Raw genomic sequence first — 27,207 nt, 5'->3', positions numbered from 1 at the left:
ATTCCCAAACCCTAGTGAATTTTTGGCAAACAAGTCCTCTATTTGGTGTCTGTCCCACATGAAGCAGGGTATGGCTGCACCTTTCTGTGAAGCATGAAAGAATTTTAAAATAGTCTGTCTTGTATAAAATGCAGTAACGGACCCTGTGGATCCATTCTGCTGAGGGAATATGATATCTCCTTATGAAAGAGGCTCTTCTGAAAGACACTCCTTCAGTCAAAGGAAAATTTTCTTTATTTTATTGCTTTTTTCAGTGGGACTTAAGGTGGATTACAAAATTAGGGGGGAAAGTAATAAGTTTAAAGTTGCTCCAATAGTGAAATGAATACATGGGATCCAACCCACAGAATACTCTGAAGAAATTCAAATATTAAATAGTCTTCAAACCATATCATGTAAAAGTCCAATAAATAAAAGCATATTTGAACTATCCTCTTTTAGGTTGCAATCTTAAAAAAGATTCTCAAACATGGCATTGTAGAACTCTGCAGAAGCAATCAAACATCCTGGCTTCCAATAGAACAATTTAAAGTACTGCAGGACTGAAGTCACAGAATCTTCTCTGCTCAGTCTTTGACCTCAGTGGATTACCTCATCAGAAGAGGCCAGTTTCTATGCACAATAATGTCTGACCTGCAGGCCATGTTCTTGTACCTGTGGTACCGGTACTGCAGATATGAGACTCTAACAAGTCACATACTTCATTGCCCAGAAACAGAGTGAATATATGCATAAATTGTCTGTATAATACACACATGCTACAGGTAGGTTAAACATCAAAAAGACAAGAGCATGCTGAAATAACAAATTAAGACTGCCACTAAACAGCAGTTAGAACAATATACAATTATTTTTTAGAAGGTTGTATGAAACTGTAAACTTACTGTCATCAAACACTCCAGCATTAGCTAGCAGTAAAGTGATGATTTTTGGGTCCTTTTCAAGCTGCATAACATGTTTGCTTTCATTTGATAGAAGAGTGCACACATTAATAGCGAAGTCCACTTCATTTGGGAGTCCAGATAACAAGGAAAGCACCAGTTTATTATAGTCATTTGGTGAATTAAAGTCCATAGATAGCCCATAACTTTGTCGAAGAAAATCTGTTTATGAAAGCAAAAGTACACCATTAGAACACTGCAGCTTCAAGTCTTGGGCAATTATGCCCATGAGAATCAGAAACAGTTAATAAATTCACTAGTTTGTAAAAGTATACCTGAGACACTGTGCTGCTGGTAATTATATGAAGATGGAATTGCACCTATAGGAAGTTGTGGCTTTGGATTGCCCGGTTGTACCTCATCATCATCCTCCCCAAAGTGATGTACTTTCTCGTACTTTTCTAGATAACTGAAAAGATCACAGAAGATTTTTAAGTAACACAACATGCTGCATTATAATGTTGTGAGAAACTATAACTTCCTTTCATTTTAAAAGCTTGTTGAAGAAATCTTTAAAATTTTGGTTCAAGACTTTTAATCTAACATACTGAATTAAAATAGTCTTCGACAGCATTTGGCTTTGGTTTGGAAGATGCTATCCCATTAAACACAGACTCTTCAGAAAGATTTTATATATGCTTTTTACTGCATTTGATTTTCACTGCATTGCAGATCAATCAATCTAATTATAAACCTTTCATTTAAAAACTTCACTGTAGTATGTGCTTGTAATGGATAAACCTAGAGATTGAAAGTGTTAACTACATTCTTTACAGAAGCTCACAACCATATCCTTAACTTATGTAGTGATGTTCAAGGTCACTGGGAATTAATCACAGAGGAAAATCTTCATTGTTTATTCCAGTCACCCCTGACGTAGATCTAACTGTATAAATCTATAAACAGCACTAAAACAATGCCTACTTCCAACATAAGGTAACCTTTCTTTAAAAAAATCAAGACAATTCCCAAACAACCTAACCAATAAGCATAAGAATAGTTCAGGTTACTCTCTAAATCATGGTTTCAGGATCAGGAATTTGCTGTGAACTTTCCATTTTGCTTTTACTTTTAATGCAATTTGATGTGGTTTCAGAACATGGATATTAGGCACAAAATATAGCTCACCTAACTCAGATGTCATAATACCCTATGGTTAGTAAAAAGTCAGAGATAATAAGGAAAATCAGTGAGTCAAAAGATGAAGAGGGAGAGAAACGGAATGGAGAGCATACAAGGCCATGACACATTCCCAGTCCAAACATAGCATCTGAAGAGAACAATACAGTCTGTACCCTCCAAACAGTTCTAAGGGAAAACAAGGCCATCCTCAACAGAAAAGTTTTGCAGGTTGTGGAACACTCTTAAGGTACAATTCTATGTATGATGATATCATCTGTTCAGTCGTGTCTGACCCTTGGCGATTCTATAGGAAAGTCTTCGCCACGTGCCCCTATCTCTGACTGCTTCTTTTAGTTGGTTCATAGTCATCCCTGTATCGGGTTTGATTGTGTCAAGCCAGCGGATCCTTTGGCGACCATGTTTCCTTTTGCTGCTGACTATGCCGAGCATTAATGATTTTTCTAGCAAGTTTGATCGCATGATGTGTCCAAAGCAAGTGAGCTTTAGCCGTAATATCTTTCCTTATAATGACATAGTTGGTTTGCTCCTCTCAAAAACTATCTTGTTGGTAACTTTGGCTGTCCACTGTATTCGCAGCATTCGTCTCCAACACCATAATTTGAAAGCATCTATTTTCCTCCTGTCTTCCTTCTTCAGGGTCCAGCTTTCACATCCATAGGTTGTTATGGGGAAGACAACGGCATTGACTAGCTATATTAATGCTGATATCCTTCTATATTTGGTTCATGCCTAACATTGCGTTCCGGCCCAGTGTTATTCGCCGTTTGATTTCACGGCTGCATCTACCACTTTGATTGAAAGATGAAATCATCAAAACATTCAATGTTCTTTGGTGCTACTGCCAGTAGTTGTCATAATGTTGGTCTTTTTGATATTTAGGTATAGTCCCATCTTTTCACTTTCTTCTTTTAGTCCCTTTATCAGGGTCTTCAGATCACGCTCCAATTCAGCAAGGAATGTTGTATAATCTGCATAGTGGACATTATTGATTTTACAATCTCCAATTTTGACTCTGATTGACCATTGATTACTTACCGAGAACGGTCTTTTTCTTCTGAGGAAAGAGGACATCTTGGATGGGCTTTCCCACCATTCTCTTCGGGAGGCAGGACAAAAAATGTCTTTACTTCCTGACTCCAGTAGAGGGATAGGCTCTGCCAACCAGTTAGGAACTCCGAAAGCCATCTATTTTTTTTTCCCAGGAAGAAGTTAGAAACCAGAAAAAATGAAAGAAGAATAAAAACCAAGCTTTTTCGCTATGACAATGTTAACTTCAGCTCTACCAGGTAAGTTAGAAAACAGGTAAGAACCATCAACCCATGTAGGCGAAAAAGGTAGACCACCTTAACAGCACATACTGTAGACCTGACGGAGATGAACTGGGAGGGACAAGATGTCCTCCTTCCTCAGAAGAGAAATACCCTTCTCAGTAAGTAATCAATGGTCATTCTCCTACTGAGGGGAGGACATCTTGGATGGGAACTCCCAGAGCAGTACTAATTCCTGGGGCTTCTTCGTGTGTCTGGAGGATGTGCTGCAAAACTGTTCTGCCAAAGGCCACATCAGCAGAACTGTAGGCATCTAGTTTGTAGTGGCAAACAAAGGTAGAAATTGAGGACCAAGTGGCAGCTTGACCAATGCCTTCAACTGCTCTTTTACTGAAGGCTGCATTGGTAGCTGTTGACCTTACCGAATAGGTGGTGATCCCTTGAGAAGCAGGAATCCCCTGCACCTTGCAGGCTTCCAAAATGCATGCTCGTAGACATCAACCTAACGAGGGCCGAGACATAGCCTGGCCCAACCTAGGAGGGTCGACATAAATGAATAACGACTCTGATTTTCTAAAGGCTTCAGTTCTAATAAGAAAGGCTTTATGTGATCTTCTAACACTTCGGATGTTTGAGGTTGGGGCAGAAGAATGGCAGGTTGATTTCCTGACTGCGATGCAAGGGAGAAAGGAAGGATATGTCATTAACACAACCTTGTCTCTATGAAAAACACAAAGTTCAGACTTGATGGACAAAGGAATATTGTCTGTCCTGACTAGAATGTTGGATAGGGTGATGGACTCTCTGAAGTGAAAGAGCACAAGGCAAATAGCTCGCAACTCTAACGGATTGATGAGAAGTGAATGTTCTTTCTCTGACCTGATTCCCTGAGTCGCGAGTTGACCCCTGACTGCTCTCCAGCCTGACAGGCTGGCATCTGTGAACAGTTGGGTCTCCTGTTCTATGAGGAAGGCCATGTCCTGTGTTAAGTTCTTGTGTTTGGTCCACCATACCAGACTGTTTCACTTGCAATAGGATCAACACGTTCTTTTGGATCTTGTATGATATTTTGCTCTGGTATGGCCTCAGTAAGAGCTGTAAGGGGCGGGAATGAAGTCTGCCCCACTGAAAACCAGCCTGGATATCTGGTAACTGAACATCAATGGTTGATTTGAGACGGTTCTGGATGATATTCAATAAGATTTCACTTGCGTGGGAGATCAGGGCTATAGTTCGATAGTTTCAACAGATGCGAGCATCACCTTTCTTTAATAATGGGATAAAAATGGACCTTTTCCTGTCTATTGGCCATCTGCCAGTTTTCCAGACTTTTTGGCATAATGCTGAGATTGCTGCTGGTGGAACAGATCTGAGTAGTTCCACTGGAATGTTATCTATGCCAGGAGCCTTATTATTTGGGAGCTGTTTCAGAGCCCAGATCACTTCTTCTTCCAGTATAGGCAGTTCCAATTTGTGTCGAGTGTTTTTGGCTGGTGACTGAGGTACCTTGGTGTTTGCATATTGTTGTTATCGATCCTAGATATTGGTTTGGTCAGTCAAGTCTTTTCCATTCTTGTCTTTGATAGTCATTTTACGAGCAGTGAAGGTGCTCTGAACTTGTTTCACCTGAGCAAAGAGGCTTCTGGTGTGGCCTCTAGTACACTCCTCTAGTATATATACATACATAAATATACAATCCTATGTATATCTACACTGAAATACATACACGTTTCTCAGTAAGCAAGCATCAGATCAGATCTCTGGGGTCAACAAAGTCTCACACACGTTGCTATCCAGAAGTTTATCTCCCATCTAGTATGCATGCTAGTATGCATGCTTTTCATTTCATTCTCCTTACTGTTCCAGCATGTTCAGATCTTGTTGAACTCTATATACATAGTAGCTAAGCAAGACACTATGCAAATCTCAAGGCCTTCTTCAATTCCTTAAACATGGTTAAAACAGAATATAAGCTGATCACAAATAATAATTTAATCATTTAGATGTTAAGGTATCTTTCCATAATCCTGTATGTTTAAATAAAGAAACACAGAGACAGTTTATGCTATAAAACAAATGATTCTATGTTACTTCATATTTTTAGAAAAGGAAAAATATGAAAAGGATGCATATCTGATGCTTAGATGTGAAGCTCTAAAATGCTTCCTGATCATAAATCAAAACAAGATTACAGGGACAGCAGTTAGCCATTCATGCTGCGGAATTAAGGAGACTGAATTTGAACTGTTTTTGAATTAGCATTAGTAAATGATTACTTTGCAGACCTGCTCCCTCCCAGAACTGGAAGTGACAAATCGTATTAGTTTTTTCTGGGCAAGTGATGGTTAAGCATATTTCTCCATTTGTCCTTAATCTGTGTCATGACTACATTCATATTTTATTAAGTTTATATCTTATCATGGTGAACAATTAATTTATGACACCAACTGCACCAGATGTAGTAACAGCCACTAGCTTAGATGGCTTTAAAAAGGAATGAAACAGATTCATGTAGGATAGGTCTAAGCAGTGAGAAATGCTGGATAATTGGTTCTTTCCTGTCCAGTTCAGACCCAGTAAAGCCTCTGAATATCAGCTGTGAGGGAGGCAACAGCACTGAAAGATATTTGAATGTGCTCTTGCTGAGAGGCATTTAGCTGGCCATTGGGCAAGACAGAATACAGGACTGGATGGACCTCTAACCTGTTCCTGCAATGCTCTTATTCAGGTTAGATCGCTCACAGGGTTTTTTTTAAGGCATTAACTACCTCTTTGTTGAATGATTTACTTTAAGAAATTTACATATTACCAAAACTCTGTATTTGCCTTTTTAATACTGAAAGAATACAAGAAAACTTGCAACATAACAGAACCTATCACTTTTCTGTTAGCAGGAAAAGCTTTCCTTAAGATTTCATTTTAATTTCCTATAATAGCAAAATACAAACCAAATATCATCCAAAATGAGATCACAGTCCAATTAAACCTGATTTGTAGCACCCGATTAATGTTTCAGTTGATCACTTTTCCCAGCTACAGTTCAACACTCTATGTATATACTTACCTACAGGACACAAATACCTTTCACATCTAAATACTTGTCATGCTATAGCTTGTCAAACATCACTAGAATGACTCAATAAAATGACTCAATATGGAATTGCACAAGAGCAGAAGTATGGGATGCCTATGGCAAGTCTTCATACAAAGATGTCAACTACAGTCAGCCATTTCAAATGTGGGGCTTAAGGGGAAATATGTAGAAAGAGTCTTATTGTGAAACTAAATTAGTAATATATTTGTGGGTATGTATAAAACCTCTCCAGTTGATACCTTCCTGCAGCCTAAGGAGAGTTTTCCCAACTTAAATGCTCTTCCACTGAAGAATCCTTTGGAGGGACAAAGGAATCATATTATTAGCTTTTACGTAATCAGAGATATAATTGTTTAGGGTTTAAATTGTATGCATCCTGAACCCAAACCTTCTTTAACAGCTGCCCCCGACCCTAAATTAAAAGTGATTTGGAACATGTTGATGAAAGGCAATGAATTACAAATAAGCACATTTTGAATTACTGTAAATTAAAGCTAACTTTGTTCAGAAAAAAATAAGACCTTCCATTGCATATTAATTAGCATTTGTGAATTCTGAGTAAGAATAATTCTGAAATGCTAAATGTTATTCTTACCAAGAGAAATACATGACTAAAATTCATATATATTGTAGTATTTGTATTAAAAACCATGGTACAATAAATTAAGAATCCAAATACTGCTGACCAGTGTTCTATAAATCTGACTTTGTAAAACTTTTCAACTCTCATTTGACATTGATGTCATAACAGTATTTAATCAAATGCAAATTGAGTTTTTTTTTAAAGGGATGCCATCAAAAAAGGGGGGGGGATCATCTTAAATTCACACAAAGTTAAAAGTTATGTCCAATACTGAAAATATTTTTGTGTCATTAGAGGGAGAGCATTTTACTTTCAGGGCTGTCTTCCTTTCGAATAAATAAAGTAATGGCATACCAGCTATACAGCAAAGTTGTTTTGTAAATCTTTCCTGTAAATTCTGAGAGTTGTTAACACATCTGTCCTTAGCACAGAAGAACTTTTAAGTTCTGGATAACATTAATACAATAAACACCTAGAACATATACAAAGAGTTCTTTGTATGGATGCACTGTCAAATGTTACCATAATAAAGCAAAATACTTCATGTATTTCATTCAATGTTTAAGAGTACAGTTTCAATTACAAGCAGCCCTCCCCCTGTTCACCTACACTACTGGAGGGAATGCTGAGAGGAAGAAATGAATTGGCTAAAACTAGTCTTACCCCTGGAAGAAAAAAAGGGTTGTACTAACTTGCCATATGGAAAAGCAGGAATGGCTCCTCAGAAATTACATTACCTTGGATCTCAAACTGTGTATAGATCAGGAAGTTTTGACACGCCTGCCTTACCACTGGTGCCCCTTGTACCCTCTACACAAGCTGCCCCTAAAGGTCACAAGAATAATGTGAAGTGTGGCCTCAGAAGCTTCAGTAGGAATCTACCCCACTGCTCATTTTTAGGATCCAAAACATTATTTCCTCAATACCGTTTTCCCTATAATGCTTTAAAACCAGTCCCAAGCCTTCTGAGGTTCTTATAATTTTACTACTACTAGATTCCAATGGACTTCATAGCAAAAGCTGGAACAAAAACTTTTATGGATTGAAATATGACTACAACCTGAACTTGAAAGAAAGCTCGCAAATCTTAGTCACAGCATTAATTTAAAAAACATTACAGGTTAGCTACTGGCAGGCCTTGGGCAGTGCCATCTGGTTCTCTGTTGCCAACCTGAGATAGAAAAAAAGGTATATGGGTACACAGCATCTGTGACAGTGAGGCTTGGCGGCAAGCTTTAGGGGGAAATCAGGTTTTGCTCACACACACACCACTTCCTTGCCATGCTAGCAATCTTGCAAAATCAGGTTTCTGACTGAGGCCTTCTGCTTCATCTAATACTTACAGCAGGCTTTCTCATCCACAGTTACTTGACAGTCATGGAAAGGTTTCCTGTGTAAGGTCAGAGTTAATTAATGTGTATATATTTTTTAAATTTGTTAAATATTTATTGGGTGATATGACTATATATGGTCACAATGATCTCCCCTCCCCCAAATGGCCAGTGATGGACCTGAAGAAAGTGAGAAAGGGAGGGGCCCTAGGTGGGCGTGAAGACAACTATGCATCCCGACCGTATTCTGCATTATTGTGCCATTTCTGGGGTTTCTTGACACTTGAAGAATGTTTCACGGTTTTTTCAATGGTAAAAAAGTTGAGAAAGAACAGTTGTATTTTACCGTCAGAAAAAAGAGCTTGGCAATCATTAAGTCTGGCAGCATAAATTACACATCATGCAGAAGGACCATGGGTGATGAATGTTCTTAAAAGGGGAAGAAAAGATGAACTATCTCTAATTTCATCATTGTCCACTTAGGTATCTTAAAGTATAAGTGGCCTGCCAAGTCCAAATTGGACAGGTGCTATCCCCTGAGATCAGTAAAGGAGAAGTAATGTTGTTAGTTCTTTACACTGTCTTAATTAGCTTGAAGCTAATACTCTTTTGACACAAATAAACATACCCGTGTTGATTGTTTTTTTAAGCTTTAGATTTTTTTTTCTATTTCTTAAATCCATTCTGTCTCATGTACCAAAATCAACTTCATATTCCTTAACACAGAGGACTTCCAGTTTTTGCTACTTTATCATCCCTTCAAACCTATAAACAATGTATTTAAACACTGAACCCCTTTAACCAGTAACAATAAGACTAAAGTGAAATCCTATGCAGAATTACTTCAACCTACACCCACTGATATATAGGAGTTATCTCATAGGATTGCACTGGAAGGCACATAAAGGACTTACTGCTTAGAAAATGCTGCTCTCTACTGGAAATTTGCAAAATTGCAGCATCTACTTTATTAATCATAATACACAATATAAATGCATGTTATTTTTCAATTGTCATGTTTCTTTTAATTACAATTTTAAAGGCTTATCATGCTTTTGGCTTCCTTTTCCTACTTAAATTAAAAAGCCAAGAAAGATTAAGGTAACTTTCTTGCAATGGATGCAATGACTCAAGCTCCCTAAATTCCATATATTATTGCTTTCTTTATAGAGAAACTGTTTCTAAGATGTTAAATACAAGGACTCCCTCTCACACTCCCAATTGCTCAAATTAGAATATTTTGCATAATTAAAAACCTTCAGTTGCATTGAAAAGATAAATACAAAACAATGTTACCGTTTAAGTAGATTGTCCTATGACAATGGTCAGGGGCACAGCTTTATCAATATGAACCCATGAAGCTATGTGTTTTCTATAGGTTTTGAAATCTTGAAATAGACAATAGCAAGAATATATGCAAGCCAACTGACAAAGAAGCCAACCTACATAATTATTATTTACTGTATTTATAACTAGCCTGTTTCCCCTTGTCTCCTCCTTTCTATCCTTTATCATTTACATATATAGTCTCAAGTGCAAATAGGCTGCAACATCTGCCTTTCTGAGGGACAAATTGCACTACTTAGATAATTGGACCACACAGATGGGGCCCCAGGTGTTTCTCAACGGTAAAAAAGTTGAGAAAAGCTGTTTGAGGCCTTCATATAGCTTATCTGTCATTCCCTTCCATGAAACTTTCACCTCCTAAAAACACAGCTGCCAAAGCTTACAAGAACCTAACTTTTGTGGCACCTGGCAACTGCTTTATATTAAAGAAGAAAAGTTAAAACATTGGGGTTGTGTTTCTTTTAAAAGTTGATTTTTACAGTTCTTTCAGTTTTGCAGTTCTTTATTTCCGTGTTTTATTCGGAAGGGCCTGTAGCTGTGGAGTTGTCCATTCTCCCAGTTTGGTAGCCAACTTTGGTAGCCAACAACTACTTGTTGTAGTAGGTTGCCAACTTTAGATACTGTTGTTCTGCTCTGGTTTGCTGGCCCTCTTTTGCACTTACAAAGCTAGCTTACTGTTTTTCTTTGAAATAAATATTCAAAAACATATAATCTACTGATGCCTCAATTAATGTAAAGTTACCAGTAGCTGCTGCATTTCCCATCCTTGGCTTATATGCAAGTCAATAAGTTTGCCCAGATTTTGTGGTAAAATTAGGTGCCACAGCTTATATGCGGGTCGGCTTATGTGCAAGTATATACAGTAAGTAACTGGCAGGGCACAACATTTTTCTGTACATGACTCAATTATTTCCTGTTTTAAAAAAACATATGTACTACAAAATTATAAAAGTGTAAATACTATGATGTTTACAAACCTCCTGCAGTTTCATAGCCAGAACATTATCCTATCAACCTACTCTTTATCCTTCTGTATATATTGGTGAATTTAACACCCACCATAGAATTTGGAGATACATTATTAAGTATAACTGGGCTGAATAACATGGCTTGCGTCCCATTTTCAAAGCTGTAAAACAGGCACCTTCAGATCAGCAATAAAGAATAGACAATCCAACTCTGATTTAACTTTTGTTTAATCTGACCAGAGAAGAAAGCCCTTGTCTATATCCAGACATGTTTTTGAGGCTCTCCCACATAGCATCAGCCTTTAATCCCAAACTAGAAATCCAAATAGCAGTTATGTCTTTTCCAAGTTTGTGATGAAACTTTAAGAAGGGCAAAGTGGAAAGGTTTCAGTGAAGATCTAGATAGGTGGATGGGTCCCTCCAACACATAAAAACTACTACTGATTTGTTAGAGCTGTTATATCTATGGGACAAAGACATTCCTCAAGGATATTGGAAATAATATGTTCCAGGCTGGAGCTATCAGAGAGAGAGGCTGTATCAACATTTCTTAGACTGCAAAGACCTAGAAGTGGCAGATTAAATATTCCATGAACTTGATGCTGGACATAGATAAAAATGGGATGAAGTGATTGCAAATTTGAGTTCCAGGAACTCCAGTAGGAAAGTCTGAAGCCGGCTGAAAAAAATAGGTGAAAGCTCACCTGTGCTTTGATTGACAGGCTTACTATGTTGTAGAAAGTCCGAATGATGGGCTAACTAGATTGTGGAAACTCAGTTGATGTCGTTTACTTGGATTTAAGTAAGGCTTTTGACTAGGTTCCCCATGATGTTCTGATGAGTAAAATGGAGAACTGTAGCCTGGATTTTTGGATGGTTCGCTGGCTAGGGAACTAGTTAGAAAACCACACCCAAAAAGTAGCTGTTAATAGTAATTCATCAGATTAGAGGGAGCTGAGCAATGGAGATCTGAACATGCTGGAAAAGCGAGCAAATGAAAAAAGATCCAATTCAATAGGGGTAAGTGCAGAGTTCTACATCTGGGTCACAAAAACGAGAAGCATGCACACTGGGAGATACACTTCTGGCTACCAGTGTGTATGAACTAGATCTTCGGAGTACTTGTGGACTGTAATTTAAATATGAGCAGACAGTGTGATGCAGCAGTAAAGAAGGTATAAGCAATCTTGGGCTATATCAAGAGGCTATCATCACAATCACAATCACAACATGTCATAGTCCCACTGTATAGCACATTGGTCAGACCCCACCTGGAGTACTGTGGGCAGTTCTGGAAGCCTCACTGGAAGCCTCACTTCAAAAAAACCATGGACAAAATTGAGAGAATTCAGAAGAGAATGATGAGGATAACCTGGGGCCTAGGGCCCAAACCCTTTACATAAACGTTGAGGGACTAGGGAATGTTCAGCCTGGAGAAAAGGAGGTTAAGAGGTGACATGATTGTTGTCTTTAAGTACTTGAAAGGTTGCCACTTAGAAGAGGGCAGGGATCACTTCCTGTTGGCAGCAGAGGATAGGGCCCACCTTTAATGGGTTTAAACTATGTGTAGAATAATACCGGCTAGGTATCAGGAAAAAAAAATCAGTTATACGACAGCAGTGAAATCAGCTGCTTAAGGAGGTCATGAACTCTCACTGGCAGTCTTCAAGCAACTGCTGGATATAGGGATGGGCGATTCGGGTTCGGAAACGCCCGAATCGCCCGAATCAGGGCTGATTCGGCCGTTTCCGAGCCAGAAACGGTCCGAATCGGCCCTCTGGCTCCCCCTAGCGGTCCGAATCGCCGAGATTCGGCGATTCGGGCTGCCGAATCAATTCGGGCCGAATCGATTCGGGTGAGTCGGAGGCTTCAGGCAGCCATTGCCTGAAGCCTCTCTGGCTATCTTTTTTTTTTACACTTTTTTTTTTGCCGCCTAAAATGGCGGCGGGGGGGAGTGAGTGGCCAACCAGAATGCCTGTAGCTTTTCAGCTCAGGCATTCTGGCCACTCACAGAAGGGTTTTTATTTTTTAAATCCCCTTGCTTTGTAGCCTGCCTAGGAGGAGGCTACTTGAAGCAAGGGGCTGCTTGCTGGAGCTCACTTTGAGCTCTGGCTGGCTGTGCTGCTCCTAAGCTCCTGCTTGGTAGAGTGGCCTGCGTGCCTGCCTGCCTGCCTCCTGTCCTGACTGGTGGACCTCTGGACCTGGCCTGTGTGGAGTCTGCGCTGGAGAAGACAGCAATAGTTTGTTTTAGGGTTTTTTTTCTTCTGCCTTTCTATTTTTCTCTATTTTTCCCTCCCTCTTCTCCCTCTCTCTCTCTCTCTCTCTCTCTTTTCAAAAGTTTTTTGCCTTTGGGTTTCTGTGGGTGGGGGCCTGGGGGGGGTTTGGGGAATTGTATTTGCTGTTTTTATTGTGTTAACTGTTTGCTGTTTTGTTTTTTGTAAAAGTATTTTGGGGGTGGGGGTTGTATTGTAAAGTTGCATTGTTTCTGGTTGTTTTTTGGGGGGGGGGTTGGTTGTTTTGGGTTTTTTCCCACAGGTTTCCTCAGTTGCCACCTTTGGGCTTCGTGCCCTGGGTGGCAGCTGGTTGTTTGATAGGTGTGTAGGTGTTTTTTGGTGGGGGGCTAGTTTTAGTTTAGTTTGTTATTTAGTTTAGTTTGTTAGGTTGTGTTTGTTCTTAGTTTGGTTTAGCTTAGGGCCTTGTAGGGCCAGTTTTTGCCAGCCACCTTTGGGGGAGTGCCCTGGGTGGCTGCTGCATGTTTGTTGAGAGCTGTTTCTTTGGTAGAGTTAGCTTGTTTGGTTAGGGCCCTGCGGGGCAAGTTTTTCTTGGTGGCCACCCTTGGGGGAGTGCCCTGGGTGGCTGCTGGTTGTTTGCAGAAGCTGTTTGGTTGGCCTAGGCTAGGCTTGGTTTGATTTGGCAGTTTGGGCCTTGCAGGGCCACTTTTGCTTGGTTGCCACCTTTGGGAGAGTGCCCTGGGTGGCTGGCAGCTGGTTGGTGTTTTGGAGATTGTTTGTTTCCTTCCTGGGGGGAATTGCTGCGTTCTTCTTGGGGTGTCCAATTAGTGACCCTTTAAATAGGCAGTAAAATCCATAGTGTTAGGAGAAATTATAAAGTGCAAATAATTTTTTAGAATAGATAGTTTCTTTCCTAATTTTTATAAGAGAACAGTGATTTGGGTTTTAGGTTAAAATTGTATTTTCTTAATAGTTAAAAAACATTTAAACCAGCAGGGGCTGTGCCTTACTGAAGGCCAGCTTTCCTGGTAGAGACAGGAATTGATTTAGAGGCCAACAGGTTTAGGGGTTCTTCTTAGCAGATCAGGTGGGGGCTTGGTGCACAAATCTGCTCCAGCCTTCCTTCTAGCTAGTAACACTCAGGTAGTTTAAAACACTTTAAAAGTCTAAAAAGGTTTTTTTTTCTAATTTCTCCCTACTGTAGGTTAGGCCAGTTAAACTTAGCTAGGACCAGACAGGTTCCTTTAGTTTAACAAAAAAAAAAGAGAGAGAGAGAGAGAGAGAGAGAGAGAGAGAGAGAGAGAGAGAGAGAGAAACTAAACAGGTAGCTGGTGGGAGGGTTTTATAAGTTTCAAGGTTTTCTTAGAAACAGGTGTTAGGGCAGTTAGTGGTAGGGCCTCAAATTTCCCTGTCTCTTAGATTACAGACAGTTAGTAGGAAAAGTTTGTCCAAGGGAACATGAGTGGGAAGAAGGAAGGTCAGGCTAGGGGCCCTGGGGGAAAGGCCCTACAGAAAACTAGAGGGGTGGAGGGGAGTGAGAGGGGGAAGGAAGCGTCCTTCCCCCCACCTGAGAAGAGGCCTGTCTTGGGTCGATCTTCCACCACTCTGACCTCTGGCCGGAGTGGTGCAATAAAGAGTGTCCGCAAGGGTCTCTTTATTGAGGCGGCTGCTGGGGCGCCCCCTTCTAAGGTGCGGCAGGCAGGGGTCTTTGCTGGCACTTCTGCGGGGCCTGCTGATCAGGCAGCCCCTCGTGCCACTCCTTTTGCTAGCGAGGCATGGGGGCGTCAGGAGGAGTTGCCTGATCTTTCCCTCAGGGTGAGCCTTGGGGACATGAGTGGCTTGTCCTTCATGTCCCCAGGCATCACCTCGGGGATGCAGAGAGCCCTGGAGGAGATGGGTGAGGGACTGGCCCGCCAGTCTACTCCCCTTTCTCCTCCAGGATCCAGCAGGCTTCAATTGGGGGGGGGGGAACAGGAGCAGATGGTTGAGGTGGTGCAAGAGGGAGAGATGGAGGTGGCACCCCCTGCCCTGCCATCTCGACCCCTTCCCCCTCTCTCACCTCCTTCTGTCCCCACCTCAGGACACGGTGTGTCCGGCCCGAGCTCCTCACAGGAGGCAGCTCAGAGGACTTCGCAGGCTGCAAGCCAGCCTGCGTCGTCCAAAGATTCCAAAGTCTGGAATTACTTCCAGACAGTGGAGGGAACCCAACTAGCAGAGTGCCAGCTCTGTAGGCAGAGGGTTAGTCGTGGAAGGCAGGAGCGCCACTACAAGACTAGCGGCCTCATGAACCACCTGAAGAGGCACCACCAGGCTGTCCTGCTTCAGGGGGAGAGACAGGCTGGCAGTGGGGTGCCTGCGCAGGCACAACCTACCACCACGGGGCTGTAGAGTCTATCTGGGACCTCCACCTCGAGAGCTCTCCCTAAGAGTTCTGCTCAGGGGGCGGGTGGAGTTAGAGGGAGGCAAGAGACCATGGTGGAGATGCTTGCCCGGGTTGGCAGTGGCATGCCAAAAGGGGGGTTTGAGGCAGGGTGTAGAGCCGCGAACCATGACCTGGCTGCGCTCATGGCCGTGGGTGGGTACCCCTTTCGTCTGGCCGACGACATGTACTTCCACCGACTATGCCGTCGCATATCCACCTGGTACACGCCTCCTAGTCGTACTACGATTAGCAGGACAGTGTTGCCCTCTCTTTATAGGGCAGCCAGGTGCCGCGTGGAGGTAGAGATGTCCCGAGCTTCAGGGACCGTACACTTCACGTCGGACATATGGACGTCATGTCATGCGCAGGATGTGTACATCTCGCTGACTGCGCATTGGTGGGACGTACGGGAGGTGCTGGGTGGGGTTGAGCCTGTTAGGCAGGGTGAGGGCTGCCGGGCAGGCTATCGCCATGCCTTGCTGCACATCGAACCCTTCGATGTGCGGCACACGGCAGACAACATCGAGGGCACCATTCGTAGAATGGTAGATGGGTGGGTAGGCAGTGGGACGGGGGTCATCAAGGTGACAGATGGTGCCTTCAACATGACCAAGGCGGTCAAGGGCATGGGCCTGAAGCACATCTCTTGTGCGGCCCACCTTCTCCACCTCGTGGTTAAGGATGCCCTTGGGATCGGCTCCAAGGGAACCGGTTCATCCGCCGAAGCCATTGACTTCAGGCATCTCATCGAGAAGTGCCGGAAGATCGTGGCGCATTTCTCTCACAGCTCGTACGACGTCTCGAGGCTGGAGAGAAAGCAGGTCCTGATGGGCGTGCCGCAGCACTGCCTTATCAGAGATGTCAGCACGCGCTTGAACTCCACCCGCGCCATGCTTGAGCGCTTGGTGGAGCAGAGGAGAGCCTTAGACGCCCTTGTCCAGGAGACGAGGATGTTTATGCCTGGGGAGTGGCTCACCCACCGAGAGTGGGAGATCATTTCTCAGACCGTGGAAGTGCTTGGGCCCTTCAAGACTTTCACGGAGATGCTCTCGTCTGACACGGCGAGTTTGGGTCTGGTCGTGCCCATGGTCTACAAGGCCCGTGTAGTGCTGGCCCCCTTCCTGGACCCGGCTCGAGGACGTGCAGACGCTGTTCCAGCCGTGCGCGCGCTTGCGAGGAAGCTTCTGAGAGGGCTTGAGAGCCGCTTTGAACCCCTCTGCAAGTCTGTGACATACAGGCTCGCCGCCATGTGTGATCCGCGCATCAAGGGCAGCTTAGCAGAGAGGGAGAGGAGCCTTCCTGAATGGCGCGAGCTGCTCATTCAGAGGCTTGCCTGGTGGAAGTTCAAGGAGGCTGAGGTGTCAGGCCAGGCAGGGGAGGAAGGAGCCAGCACATCCGCTGCTCCTCCCCCCCCCCCCCAGCCTCTGCTGGCACATCAGCCACTGCGGGCCACCCCAGCGAGAAGGCTGAGCAGAGCAACTTCTTGCTGGGGTTCCTCCAGCCCACTCCTTCTCTTGAGGGCAGCGGGTGCCCGAGGGAGGACAGTGCGTCTGGGATGGTGAGGGCTTACCTCGGTGAGCCCCAGGAGTCCGAGAACGCCTGTCCCTTGAGATACTGGGCCAGGATGGAGGCAGTCTGGCCGGCCCTCTCCCGCCTGGCCCGTGTCTACCTTTTGTGCCTGCCAACGAGCGTTCAGAGCGAGCGGGCATTTTCTCATGCGAGCAGCACCGTCTGCGAGTATCGCTCCCGCCTGGCACCCGAAAGAGTCCAGCAATTGGTCTTCCTCAAGGTCAACTTGCCGGCTCTTGGCCATCCAGAACTATTCTTGGAGGAGGACTGAGGTGAGCACAGAATTGCTGTGACTGCATCCTCTCTGAGTCTGTTCTGGGTGGCGGGGATGAAAAACGCTTGCCCAAGGTAAAAATTCAGACAGGACCAGTGCCCTGGCCAATCTAAATTGCCCCCCCACCCTAAACACAGAAATTCTGCAATCACCAGAGGGCCAGAGATTAAATCTGGGTCCCTCAGTCATGCCACCCATTTGGAAAACTTTTCCCAGTCCCAAAGTGAGCCTTAGAGCTCAAGGTAAACCCAAGAAGTAACTGAGCATTTCTCAGTGGGTGCCCAGGAGGAGTTTGTTGTTGTGCGCGCGCCGATTTGTCTTTTTGCTGCTGCCAGGGCTGTTCTCCCAGAACAGCTCTGTCAGGGCTCTCTCAGGATGTGGCCTGAGTAGAGCAGTTGGATTAGAGGTGGTTTAAGGCGGTGGCCTGTTAGGTTGTTGGATTCCCCACCAGTGTCCACTGCGCCGTGCGTCGACTTCTGGGGGGGGGGGGGAATGTGTCTTTTTGCTGCTGCCAGGGCTGTTCTCCCAGAACAGCTCTGTCAGGGTTCTCTCAGGATGTGGCCTTAGAGCAGTTGGATTTGTGGTGTTTGAGGGCGGTGGCCCAAGCATAGGAAGGGAAAGGTGACTGGAAGCTGCTTTGATACACCTTTGGGTTGTGAAAAGCAAGTCTTCCTCTTGCTTTGTATTTGTTAGAGGGGGGAGGCTGGATGGGAGAGCCAGTGATGAGTCCACAGCATGGATGGAGCATCCAGATTCGCCTCTGAGCTCCTCCATTTGCTTTCTGAGGCTCTCCTGGGTTAGTGCGTAGGCGCTGTGAAGCTTTACAGCTTCACTGGGGGTTTCTGGGGGGATCTCCAGGTCTCCCATGGAGGTTGACATCCCTGAGCCACTAGTGTTCCTAGTGGTGCAGGGATATCCCCCCCCCCCACAGGCCAGTGCAGGGCCCCGCTCTCCTCTGCAGGGGAACCCAGGTGAGAACTCAGTGGACCTTATTGGTTCTGCAGTTCTCACCTGGAGGCTGCTTAGGCTGCCAGCCACAGGTTCCCCTGCACCTGGGAGAGAGAGTCCCTTCCTGGCCTGCTCTGTTTGGAGCCAATGCGAGCCAATGTCTCCATTGACTTGCATTGGAAAGCCTTCCCCCGCTTTCCCCGGGGGCTGGGAGGGAGGGGGTGCAAGTTGCACCCCTGAAACTTCTTGGGGATCTCAGGGAGGGTCTTCCCTGAGTCCCCTGAAAGTTTCAAGAAGATTGGACCAAGGGGTCCAATGCTAGGGACTCCCAAAGAGGGTGCCCCTATCCGCTCCATTGGTTACAATGGAGTGTCAGGTTCTTTAGGCTGAACATGTTTCTCCATAGACTTCTATGGGGAATGTTCCTTGGGAGCCCATAGGATGGGACCCCCTGGTGCAATCTTCCTGAAACTTGCAGGGGATGGAGGGAAGACCCCCCCCCCAGAGCTCCCCTGCACGTTCATGAAGATTGGACCAATGGGTCCCCATCCTATGGGCTCCCAAAAGCGTGAGAAAAAAATGATTTCAGCAGGTAAACTGCCAATTTCCTTGTTCTGAAATCATTTTTTTCTCTTTGGAAGCCCCTTGGTCCAATCTTCTTGAAACTTTCAGGGGACTCTGACCAGTGCCGTATACAATGGAACTATGACATCTTGTGATTTTGATGTGATTGTTACAGCACAGATGCTTACTCCAGATAATTCAGAGTAAGAGCTGTCAATTATCAATTATAAAGGAAATAATGAGTGGTAATATTTTAAGCATGTTTAAAGGTAAAGGTATCCCCTGTGCAAGCACCGGGTCATGTCTGACCCTTGGGGTGACGCCCTCCAGCGTTTTCATGGCAGACTCAATACGGGGTGGTTTGCCAGTGCCTTCCCCAGTCATTACCGTTTACCCCCCAGCAAGCTGGGTACTCATTTTACCGACCTCGGAAGGATGGAAGGCTGAGTCAACCTTGAGCTGGCTGCTGGGATTGAACTCCCAGCCTCATGGGCAAAGCTTTCAGACGGCTGCCTTACCACTCTGCACCACAAGAGGCTCTTTTTAAGCATGTTTGCATTCTGAATAAAAATTTAAATTGTTAGTTGGGTTTGCCTGTATCCTTTACGTCTCTGGCACCTAGAAATGGCATTACAGAAACCAAACCAATTACTTAACTGAAAGCAGAAGATGAAGAACCTCTATCCTCTGTATTAAAAAAAGACCAAGAACGGGTTGTGATACAGACCATGACCTGTTAATATTGAAAATTAGAATGAAACAGAGCATTCTCCGTCCTGGCCCCCACCTGGTGGAATGAGCTCCCAGAAGAGATCAGGGCCCTGACGGAGCTTAAACAGTTCTGCAGGGCCTGCACAAAGGAGCTCTTCCGCCAGGCATTTGGTTAAAACCAGGCACAACCAACAACGAACAAAGGGCCCCCGCTACCCCCCCTTCTTCCCAGAACTCCACCAGACTGCTCTGGACCTGTTGTGCCATTTGCACGGTTGCATTGTTATACTGTTATATTATTATTGTTATACTGTTTATTATACTGTTATTCTGTTACAACCACTGTTATTATTGTATGATTATAAATGAAGACTGTTCTATGTATTGTTTATAAGTTTAATGTAAACGGCCCTGAGCCTCCGGGGAGGACGGTATAGAATTATAATAAATAAATAAGTAAGTAAGTAAATAAATAAAACATCAAACACAGAGTTGAACAGTGGGTGCCAAATCGACACTCCGTCAGTGGTTCACAATTCGCCTGGTGTTCTCTCATCACTGATGACATCGATGGGTTGAAGATGGTAAGGGAGACATCTCTCGTATAAGAGTTGTGGATGTAATGTGATGACAAGACTGTACTCTTGGTGCTGAGACAGTGAAGGCGACTGCTGATATCAGACAGATCCAAAGGAGGTGGGAGCTAGTGAGACACACAGTGATCTACAGCAGTGGTCCCCAACCCCCGGCCCGTAGATCAGTCGGTACCGGGCCGCGGCTCCTCCTCGTCCTCCTCCCTGGCTGCCCTGCCATTCTGCCACCGGGTCACCTTTGGTGCTGTCCAGCGGCCGCCATGGCAGCGCCCCCCTGTGGGTGATGGGAGGTCAAGGGCGCCGGCGGGATAGCAAGTGGAGCAAGGGCTCAAGCGGCAGCGATGTCCCTTGGCAAAAGACTACACCACCCCCTGGGCCTCAGTAAAATTGTCAAGCATTGACCGGTCCCCCAGTGATAAAAAGGTTGGGGACCACTGATCTACAGGGTCTTGATTTCTTCTTTTTCTAGTCTGAGGGCTCAGATGTTGCCTGCTCCGACTCCAAAGGCCAGCCAGTTCTGGGGGGTGGCATGGAACTGGTCAAGGGTGCCCTACTCAGCTAATCAGCTGCTTTTATAGCTCTTTCCCATTGGGCAGCTTTAAGCCACCTGGCCCTATCGTCTCTTATTTTGGGTGTCCACCACTTACAGGCCACACAACCTGACATAGAATAGCCTTCCCCCAAACGTAGCAGACAGGCCACATGTTTGTCAGTTTGGGCCTTTTTAGCACTGCACTGACCACACTTTTAAAATAATGCCATATTGTAACAAAGAGTTTCTACTGAATTTCTCACAAACCCTGAGGTAAATTACCAAGGTTAGCTTGCTAATGTCCTCTCCTTATGCAGATAATACCATGTTACTGGCAGAAAACAGTGAAGAGTTGAAAGGACTCCTGATGAAGGTTCAAACTGAATGTGTCAAAGTGGGATTACAGCTGAACTTTGAGAATTACACAACTTTACGAATGACAATGAAGACACTGAAATTATTAAAGATTTTCTATTCCATTGTCCCATCATCAGAAGGGAAATTGAAAACATTAAATTAGATGAAGACTGAGACTGGGATGGGCAGTCATGAACATTTTGAGAATATTCTTATGTGTATGGATATATCACTGGCAAGATCAAGGTAATCTATGCCATAGTATTCTCCATTATATGTGTGGGTGTGAAAGCTGACAGCAAGAAAGTGGATTCATTTAAAATGTGGTGTTGGAGAAGAGGTTAACACATAAGTGTCAAACTCATTCGGTCCTTTTAGATATGTCGCGTTTTCAAAGTAACTTTCCTCAGTGGTTGTCCGCTCACTTGTAAGTAAATTGGTTATCCATATAGATACTTCAATATCTCTAGTAAATTGTTAAAAGTATACACCAGCCATTGGCTCTGCATTGTAGGGGTGCTAGTAATCCAACTGCTCCTGAGCAGCTGGGGAGCAGTTGGATTTTGAAAATACTGTTAGTAGCCTAGGGATAGTTTTTTCTCTTTTTAACATATGAAAGAAACCTGGCAATTTAGTAAGTATCCATCTTGCTGTATCATGATATCCATGGTAGTTAATAATAAAACATTTAATTAAGAACTATGACATAAAATATGGAACTTCTAGATTTAAGTCCAATAACACCTTAGTGACCAGCAAAATTTTATATTTGATGAAGAGGAGTTATGACTCTCAAAAGCTCATACCTTGAAAATCTTGTTGGTTTCCAAGATGCTACTGGTTGGTATACTGCAGAAATCTGAAAGCTAGAATTCGGGGAAAAATGATTTGTTGATTTGTTGTGTGTGTGTGTGTGTGTGTGTGTGTATGTACACACACACACACACACACACACACACATACACACACAAACCCCTTCATTTTGATTTTGTCTTTCTAATGAGGGCCCAACACTTCATTTGTGTCTTGTCTTTTCAATATGGACTGAAGGCAGTTTACAGTGTTTTCCTCACCTCCCTTTTATTGTGACAACAGCCCTATGAGTTTGCGTGACTGGCCCAAGATCACCCAGCATACGTCAATGACAGAATAGGGATTCAAATCTGGATCTAGACTAATTATGTATTCTAGACTGATTGCACAATCCTGATTTAAAAAAAGAAACAGCTTACTTTTTATGTTACTAAAAATTAAGACTGCAAAAGATTTTTGGAGAAAGTTCAAATCAATTATAAAATCAAAACAATATGAACGGATAAATAAACATGCTCCTATTTACCCTTAATTCTCAGTTAAAAATCTTGACGTATTACTTTCAAATGGTAGGGGAAACAAATAAAAATCAAGAGAACTAAGAACGTTTTTTATAATTGACTTAAAAATCTGAACTTCAAAAGTAAATACAAGTTCCACTGATACATCTTTTCTTTTCCCTCTTAATAAAACAGTAAGGGGTGTTGAGGTGGGCTCAGTCCGTGATGGGGAGGGGCAACAATTGGTCCCATGGCCCTGGACTGACAAGTGAAGCACCTTCCGATTGGCCCCTTACCAGGACAGACCAAAATTCCAGCCAGCCAGGGGCAATCTTGAGAAATGGCTGCCAGTTTGCTCCTGACCACCAAAGGGATAGGAGGTCAGTAGGGCTGCCGAGGGGGGTGAGAACAGAGGCTTGGACAGGCTGTGCCAGCCCTTTTCGCCCCAAGGCTGTCCTAACTGTCATGTCCAACTGCAAATTGCCTCAGAACCCTGACAGAGCTGGCAGGAGGCTGCAGAGTGCTCCCCCTCCCCCCCTTCAGGACTCCTGCGAAGGAGCCTCTGACAGCCCCTGACTGAGGGGAGGGAGGCTTTTCCAAGAGCAACGCAGGGGAGTCTCAGGGCCTTCCTTTTGAGGGGGGGGAACTTTCCCCTTCTGCCAAACAGTTGGCTGACAGCGAGGCCACAGAAAAGCCCCTTCTCACTTAAAAATACTGCTCTGGCCGGCGGTTAGACACAGCCAAGCCATGTGTCTTTCTTCTTTGCAACTCTCTGCAAATTTGAGGCCACTGCACAGCGTTATTTTGCAGATGAAACTGTTTTTTTGTCTCCTGTTTCATCTGCACAACAACCCTGTGCAGTAGGCCTCAAGTCTTTCAACAACAACCACCTGAGTGGGAGGCCTTAAATGTTTCTTCTCTACAACAACCCTCTCCAAAGTAGCCCTTTCTGCTTGGGGAGCTGATCTTTATAGTCTGCAGGTGAGCTGTAATTCCAGGAGCTCTCCAGGCCACACCTGGAGGTTAGCTACCCCTGGGTTGGAAATATTCCTGGAGGTTTGGAGATGGGACTTCAAAATCGTACAATGCCTCAGAGTCCAGCCTTCAAAGGAGCCATTTTTGCCTACAGTTGGGAGGGAGTGGTGCAGGTGTGTCCCTCCTGGGCTATGGGCTATGGCCAGCCCTTACCAGCAACTGTATTCTGGGGCGCAGACAGGCAGACCAGCATCAGTCCTGTGAGTCTGGAAAGTGCAGGAAGATCTAAATAAATACAGCCTGAAACTGTAAATAGTGAGAGGGAGAGAAAGGGAAGATGATTGGAAAATGCTTTGAGACACCTTAGGCCTGCTGGGTCACTGTGGCCCATTCCCAGTTCTCTCAGACATCTCACAGCCCCACATACCTCACAAGGTTGACTATTGTGGGGAGACGAATGGAAAAGGTGTTTGTAAACTGCTTTGAGACTCCTTTGGGTAGTAAACAACAGGGTACAAAAACCCGTTCTTCTAAGGAGCAACCATGAAAGAAGCATGTGGGCACATAACATTTTATCAACAGTGAAAAAATGGAGAAGGAGGAACAGGGGGGATACCTGTATACTGTGACTACCCCATGTGTATTAGGGCAGAGGGGCAATTTGGTGTCTGTGGCCTAATTCCCACAAGAAGGGAAATGAAGCAGAACTGGGATAATTGGTTGCCATGTAATCTTCCCCTAAGAAGAATCTCCAGTCTGATTTTCCCTTCACATATCTGAAGACATGGCTCTGGAAAGCTCATCTGTAACCACTATGCCACAATTTCCAAAGGTTAGTCTTCTCCCACACTCAATGAACATTCCAAACCACAGGTTCTTGACACCCATATCTCCACACCCATGCCCTCATTTGCCACTACACCACCACAACCTCCGACACAACACACACATTCAACCTCACGCCCTTACAGACCGGACAACTCCTCCCCTTCCTCTTCCCACTGCCAAGCTCTAGCGCCCGTTGTATTCTTGGATACAACAGGCTTTGCCCCTAGTTAATAAATAAAAGCATTAGTATTCCACATTCCAATAGAACTCTGTTTTCTATTAAGGTATCCCCTGTGCAAGCACCGGGTCATGTCTGACCCTTGGGGTGACGCCCTCTAGCGTTTTCATGGCAGACTCAATACGGGGTGGTTTGCCAGTGCCTTCCCCAGTCATGACCATTTACCCCCCAGCAAGCTGGGTACTCATTTTACCAACCTCGGAAGGATGGAAGGCTGAGTCAACCTTGAGCCGGCTGCTGTTTTCTATTACTTTCTAACTAATAATAATGGTGGATCAGTTTCATTTCAGAATACACCTTTCTTTCTGGGGGGAAAAAACCTTAAAAATAAAACATAGTTCCGTTTCTTGCTCAGAGATATAATTATGCCTTCATTAGTTCTGAATTACACTACAGTAGAAATTTCTTGGTATCTGGGTAAAACACAAGTATAATGTGCAAGAATAACAAGATGAAAGAAACCAACAGCAAGCAGAAAACAACAATCCACGCAGAGGTGTTCATGAAAGCAAAACAAGGTCACTGCTTTCTATTAGTTGTCACTCTGCAATGAGAACATTTTATGTTGCATTCCAGAAGGAATGTAATGTGCTATTTTGTATCTCAAAGCTAAATTATTACAGTGTTAAATGTATACGAGCAATACAAGTTAGTTGTAAAGTTCCAAATGTTTATATGAAGGTAAGTCAAAAAGTATTGCTTACAAAATCATAAAAAACATTATTAAACAAAAATATAAAAATGTAAAGCTATTGTTTCTTGACATATCCTCCATCTGGGCCTATATACTTCTGAAGGTGGTGTTTCCATCACACTACCATCCCTAAAGAATTCCGTGATCTTCAATTTACACCATGTCAAAATGTCACATTTGGCAGCCATCCTTGAGAGACTCAAATCATGTTCCTTTTAAATGTTCTTTGAGGGGGGTTTTTTGGGGGGGAGAGAAAGGTCTGAAGGGGCAAGATCAGGATTGTGGGTGGATGGGGTAAGGTTTCCCAATATATAATTCTCATAATATAGTCCTTGCTACCCTTGAATAATGAGTAGGCGCATTGTCGTCATGGGAAAACATTCTTCAGTGCAAATTTCCTGGCTTTTTTCACACCAATGCAGTTTTCATTTTTTTTAAAGGTACCCTAACAAGACTAATACAAGTGTATCACTGAGAGAACTTCTCTGCAGCCATCCACTGATCACAGACACATGTTTAAACACCTTTTGTTTGGAATAAACCTGTGCATGTATGAACAGGAACCCTAGTAGCAATACTTTTGACTTACCCTCACATAGCCTTCAATAGAAAGTTTGAAGTTAAGTGAACCTGCCATTGTTTTATTTTGAGATCTGTACATATATTGTATGCATTTAATTATCCCCTTGAATTTCATAAGACTTTATAGTAGGGTTCCCAAGGGACCATGACACTTTCCAGTACTTTCCTTGGTACTCACTGAGTTTTTCAAAAAGTGGGTGGGACCAGCTTAATACTGGATGCCCTAATTTAAATGAATGATTTTTCCATAGAAGGATCAGAAGGACTGGCAAGTACCTGGGCTTTCCTTATTCAGTATATGGTTCTATTCCACCTTCAAGTTTTCCTTCTTCCCTGGAGGTACAAAGTGGAAGGCATTCTGCCTGGCTCTCCCTCCTGCAAAACCTAATTGGAGTTGGGCTTGCTCTCCTATGAAAGCTATTGTGGGGTGGTACTCACTACCCCCCTCTCATAATTCCCAATGTGCCCACAGACTCAAAAAGATTCAGGACCGCTGATACAGTGTTTAATTGCAGCTGAATTTTGTTCATAATGAAAGCAACATGAACGTAGAAGACAGAAATAAACTATTGTCAAGATTTGGTAATGCAAAAAGCTAAAACTGCATAAATTCTAAGGTGCCATTTTTGTATGACAACAACTGAATGAAGAATTATTGGATTGACACAGATAACCCTCCACACCTGTACATTCCCCTGGCTGAGCGGCCCTTAGCCACCAGGCACTCTGAACAAAGAGCTACCAGCAATATAAACTGCCAGAAATATGTAAACAAAATGGACAGTGCACCTAATTGGGAGGGACCCCGCATCCCATAGCACTGTGCTTAGCTCCCCAAACTTTTGTGGCTGTGGGAATTTCATTGTGCTTCAAAACGAATAGGGAAAAGTGAATTCCTAGCAGCCTGCCCTGCCCCTACAACATACCCATCAAAAGCCACTGTGATCTTAAATGGGAAGATGTGCTGGGAAATTCCACGCTGAAGAGCAGGTCAGATGCTCAGGTCATGTTCTGGCTACTGGTCTGGAAAACTCTGAGCATGATCCAGTGAAATTCAGGTGCTCCAGAGTTCAGCATGCACTTCACCCCCACCTTTACTACATCCCGTCACACCCACTATCTCCACCCACTCTCTAGAGCCTGTTGTGCTTTTTTCCAACAATGGGTTTTGTTCTAGTTTCAGAATATCTCTCTTTTGACTCTGTGGTGTTATCCGTGGCTGAACCTTTTGTTTCTAGAACACCTGTAACTTTAAGAGGCTTTACATTGCAAAATACTCTTCTGGTCCCTAAGTTACTGTCTAAAAACCACTGAGTATAAAGAAAGTATATATTCCTGCTCCTGTATAACTTCATGAGATTTTGATGGAATTTATCATCCACATGGTAGGGTCAAAAGTAAAACAAAATATGATGCTAAGGTACCATACTCTAAACAACTTCTACAAATATGCCAAAAACTATGTATTTGTACTATTTAGCTCTAAGTTAAACATGACGACAGTTTGTAACGCTATTCATATTATTTCAATCCCGTCCCCCACCCATCCCAAGAGTCCAGAACAAAAACCAAAAATGCATGCAAGCAGCTTATAAAAAAATGTCATCTTGCCTGGAATATACTCAAGGTCAGTCAGGCAGAAGGATGAAATAGCCGAAAGGTCTCAAGAACCCCAATTTAAGAAGCAGTACCATTTTGAAT

At 43.7% G+C, this 27,207-nt stretch overlaps 1 protein-coding gene across 3 annotated transcripts in view; it reads right to left on the bottom strand.

Moving 5' to 3' along the window:
• Positions 1-27,207, bottom strand: part of ARID2 (AT-rich interaction domain 2) — a 124,969-nt gene that overhangs the window by 50,315 nt on the left and 47,447 nt on the right. For all 3 annotated transcript variants that reach the window (XM_077338630.1, XM_077338631.1, XM_077338632.1), the window contains 2 exons: positions 1,217-1,350; positions 885-1,103 (listed from right to left, as the gene is read on the bottom strand). In XM_077338630.1, the coding sequence (XP_077194745.1) occupies positions 885-1,103; positions 1,217-1,350 (353 nt within the window). The remainder of the gene's footprint in view (positions 1-884; positions 1,104-1,216; positions 1,351-27,207) is intronic.

The sequence above is a fragment of the Paroedura picta genome, chromosome 5 (assembly GCF_049243985.1).
Source record: "Paroedura picta isolate Pp20150507F chromosome 5, Ppicta_v3.0, whole genome shotgun sequence".
Classification (NCBI taxonomy): Eukaryota; Metazoa; Chordata; class Lepidosauria; order Squamata; family Gekkonidae; genus Paroedura; species Paroedura picta.
The sequence above is the reverse complement of the archived record's forward strand: the minus strand, read 5'-3'. Positions and strand labels throughout refer to the sequence as shown.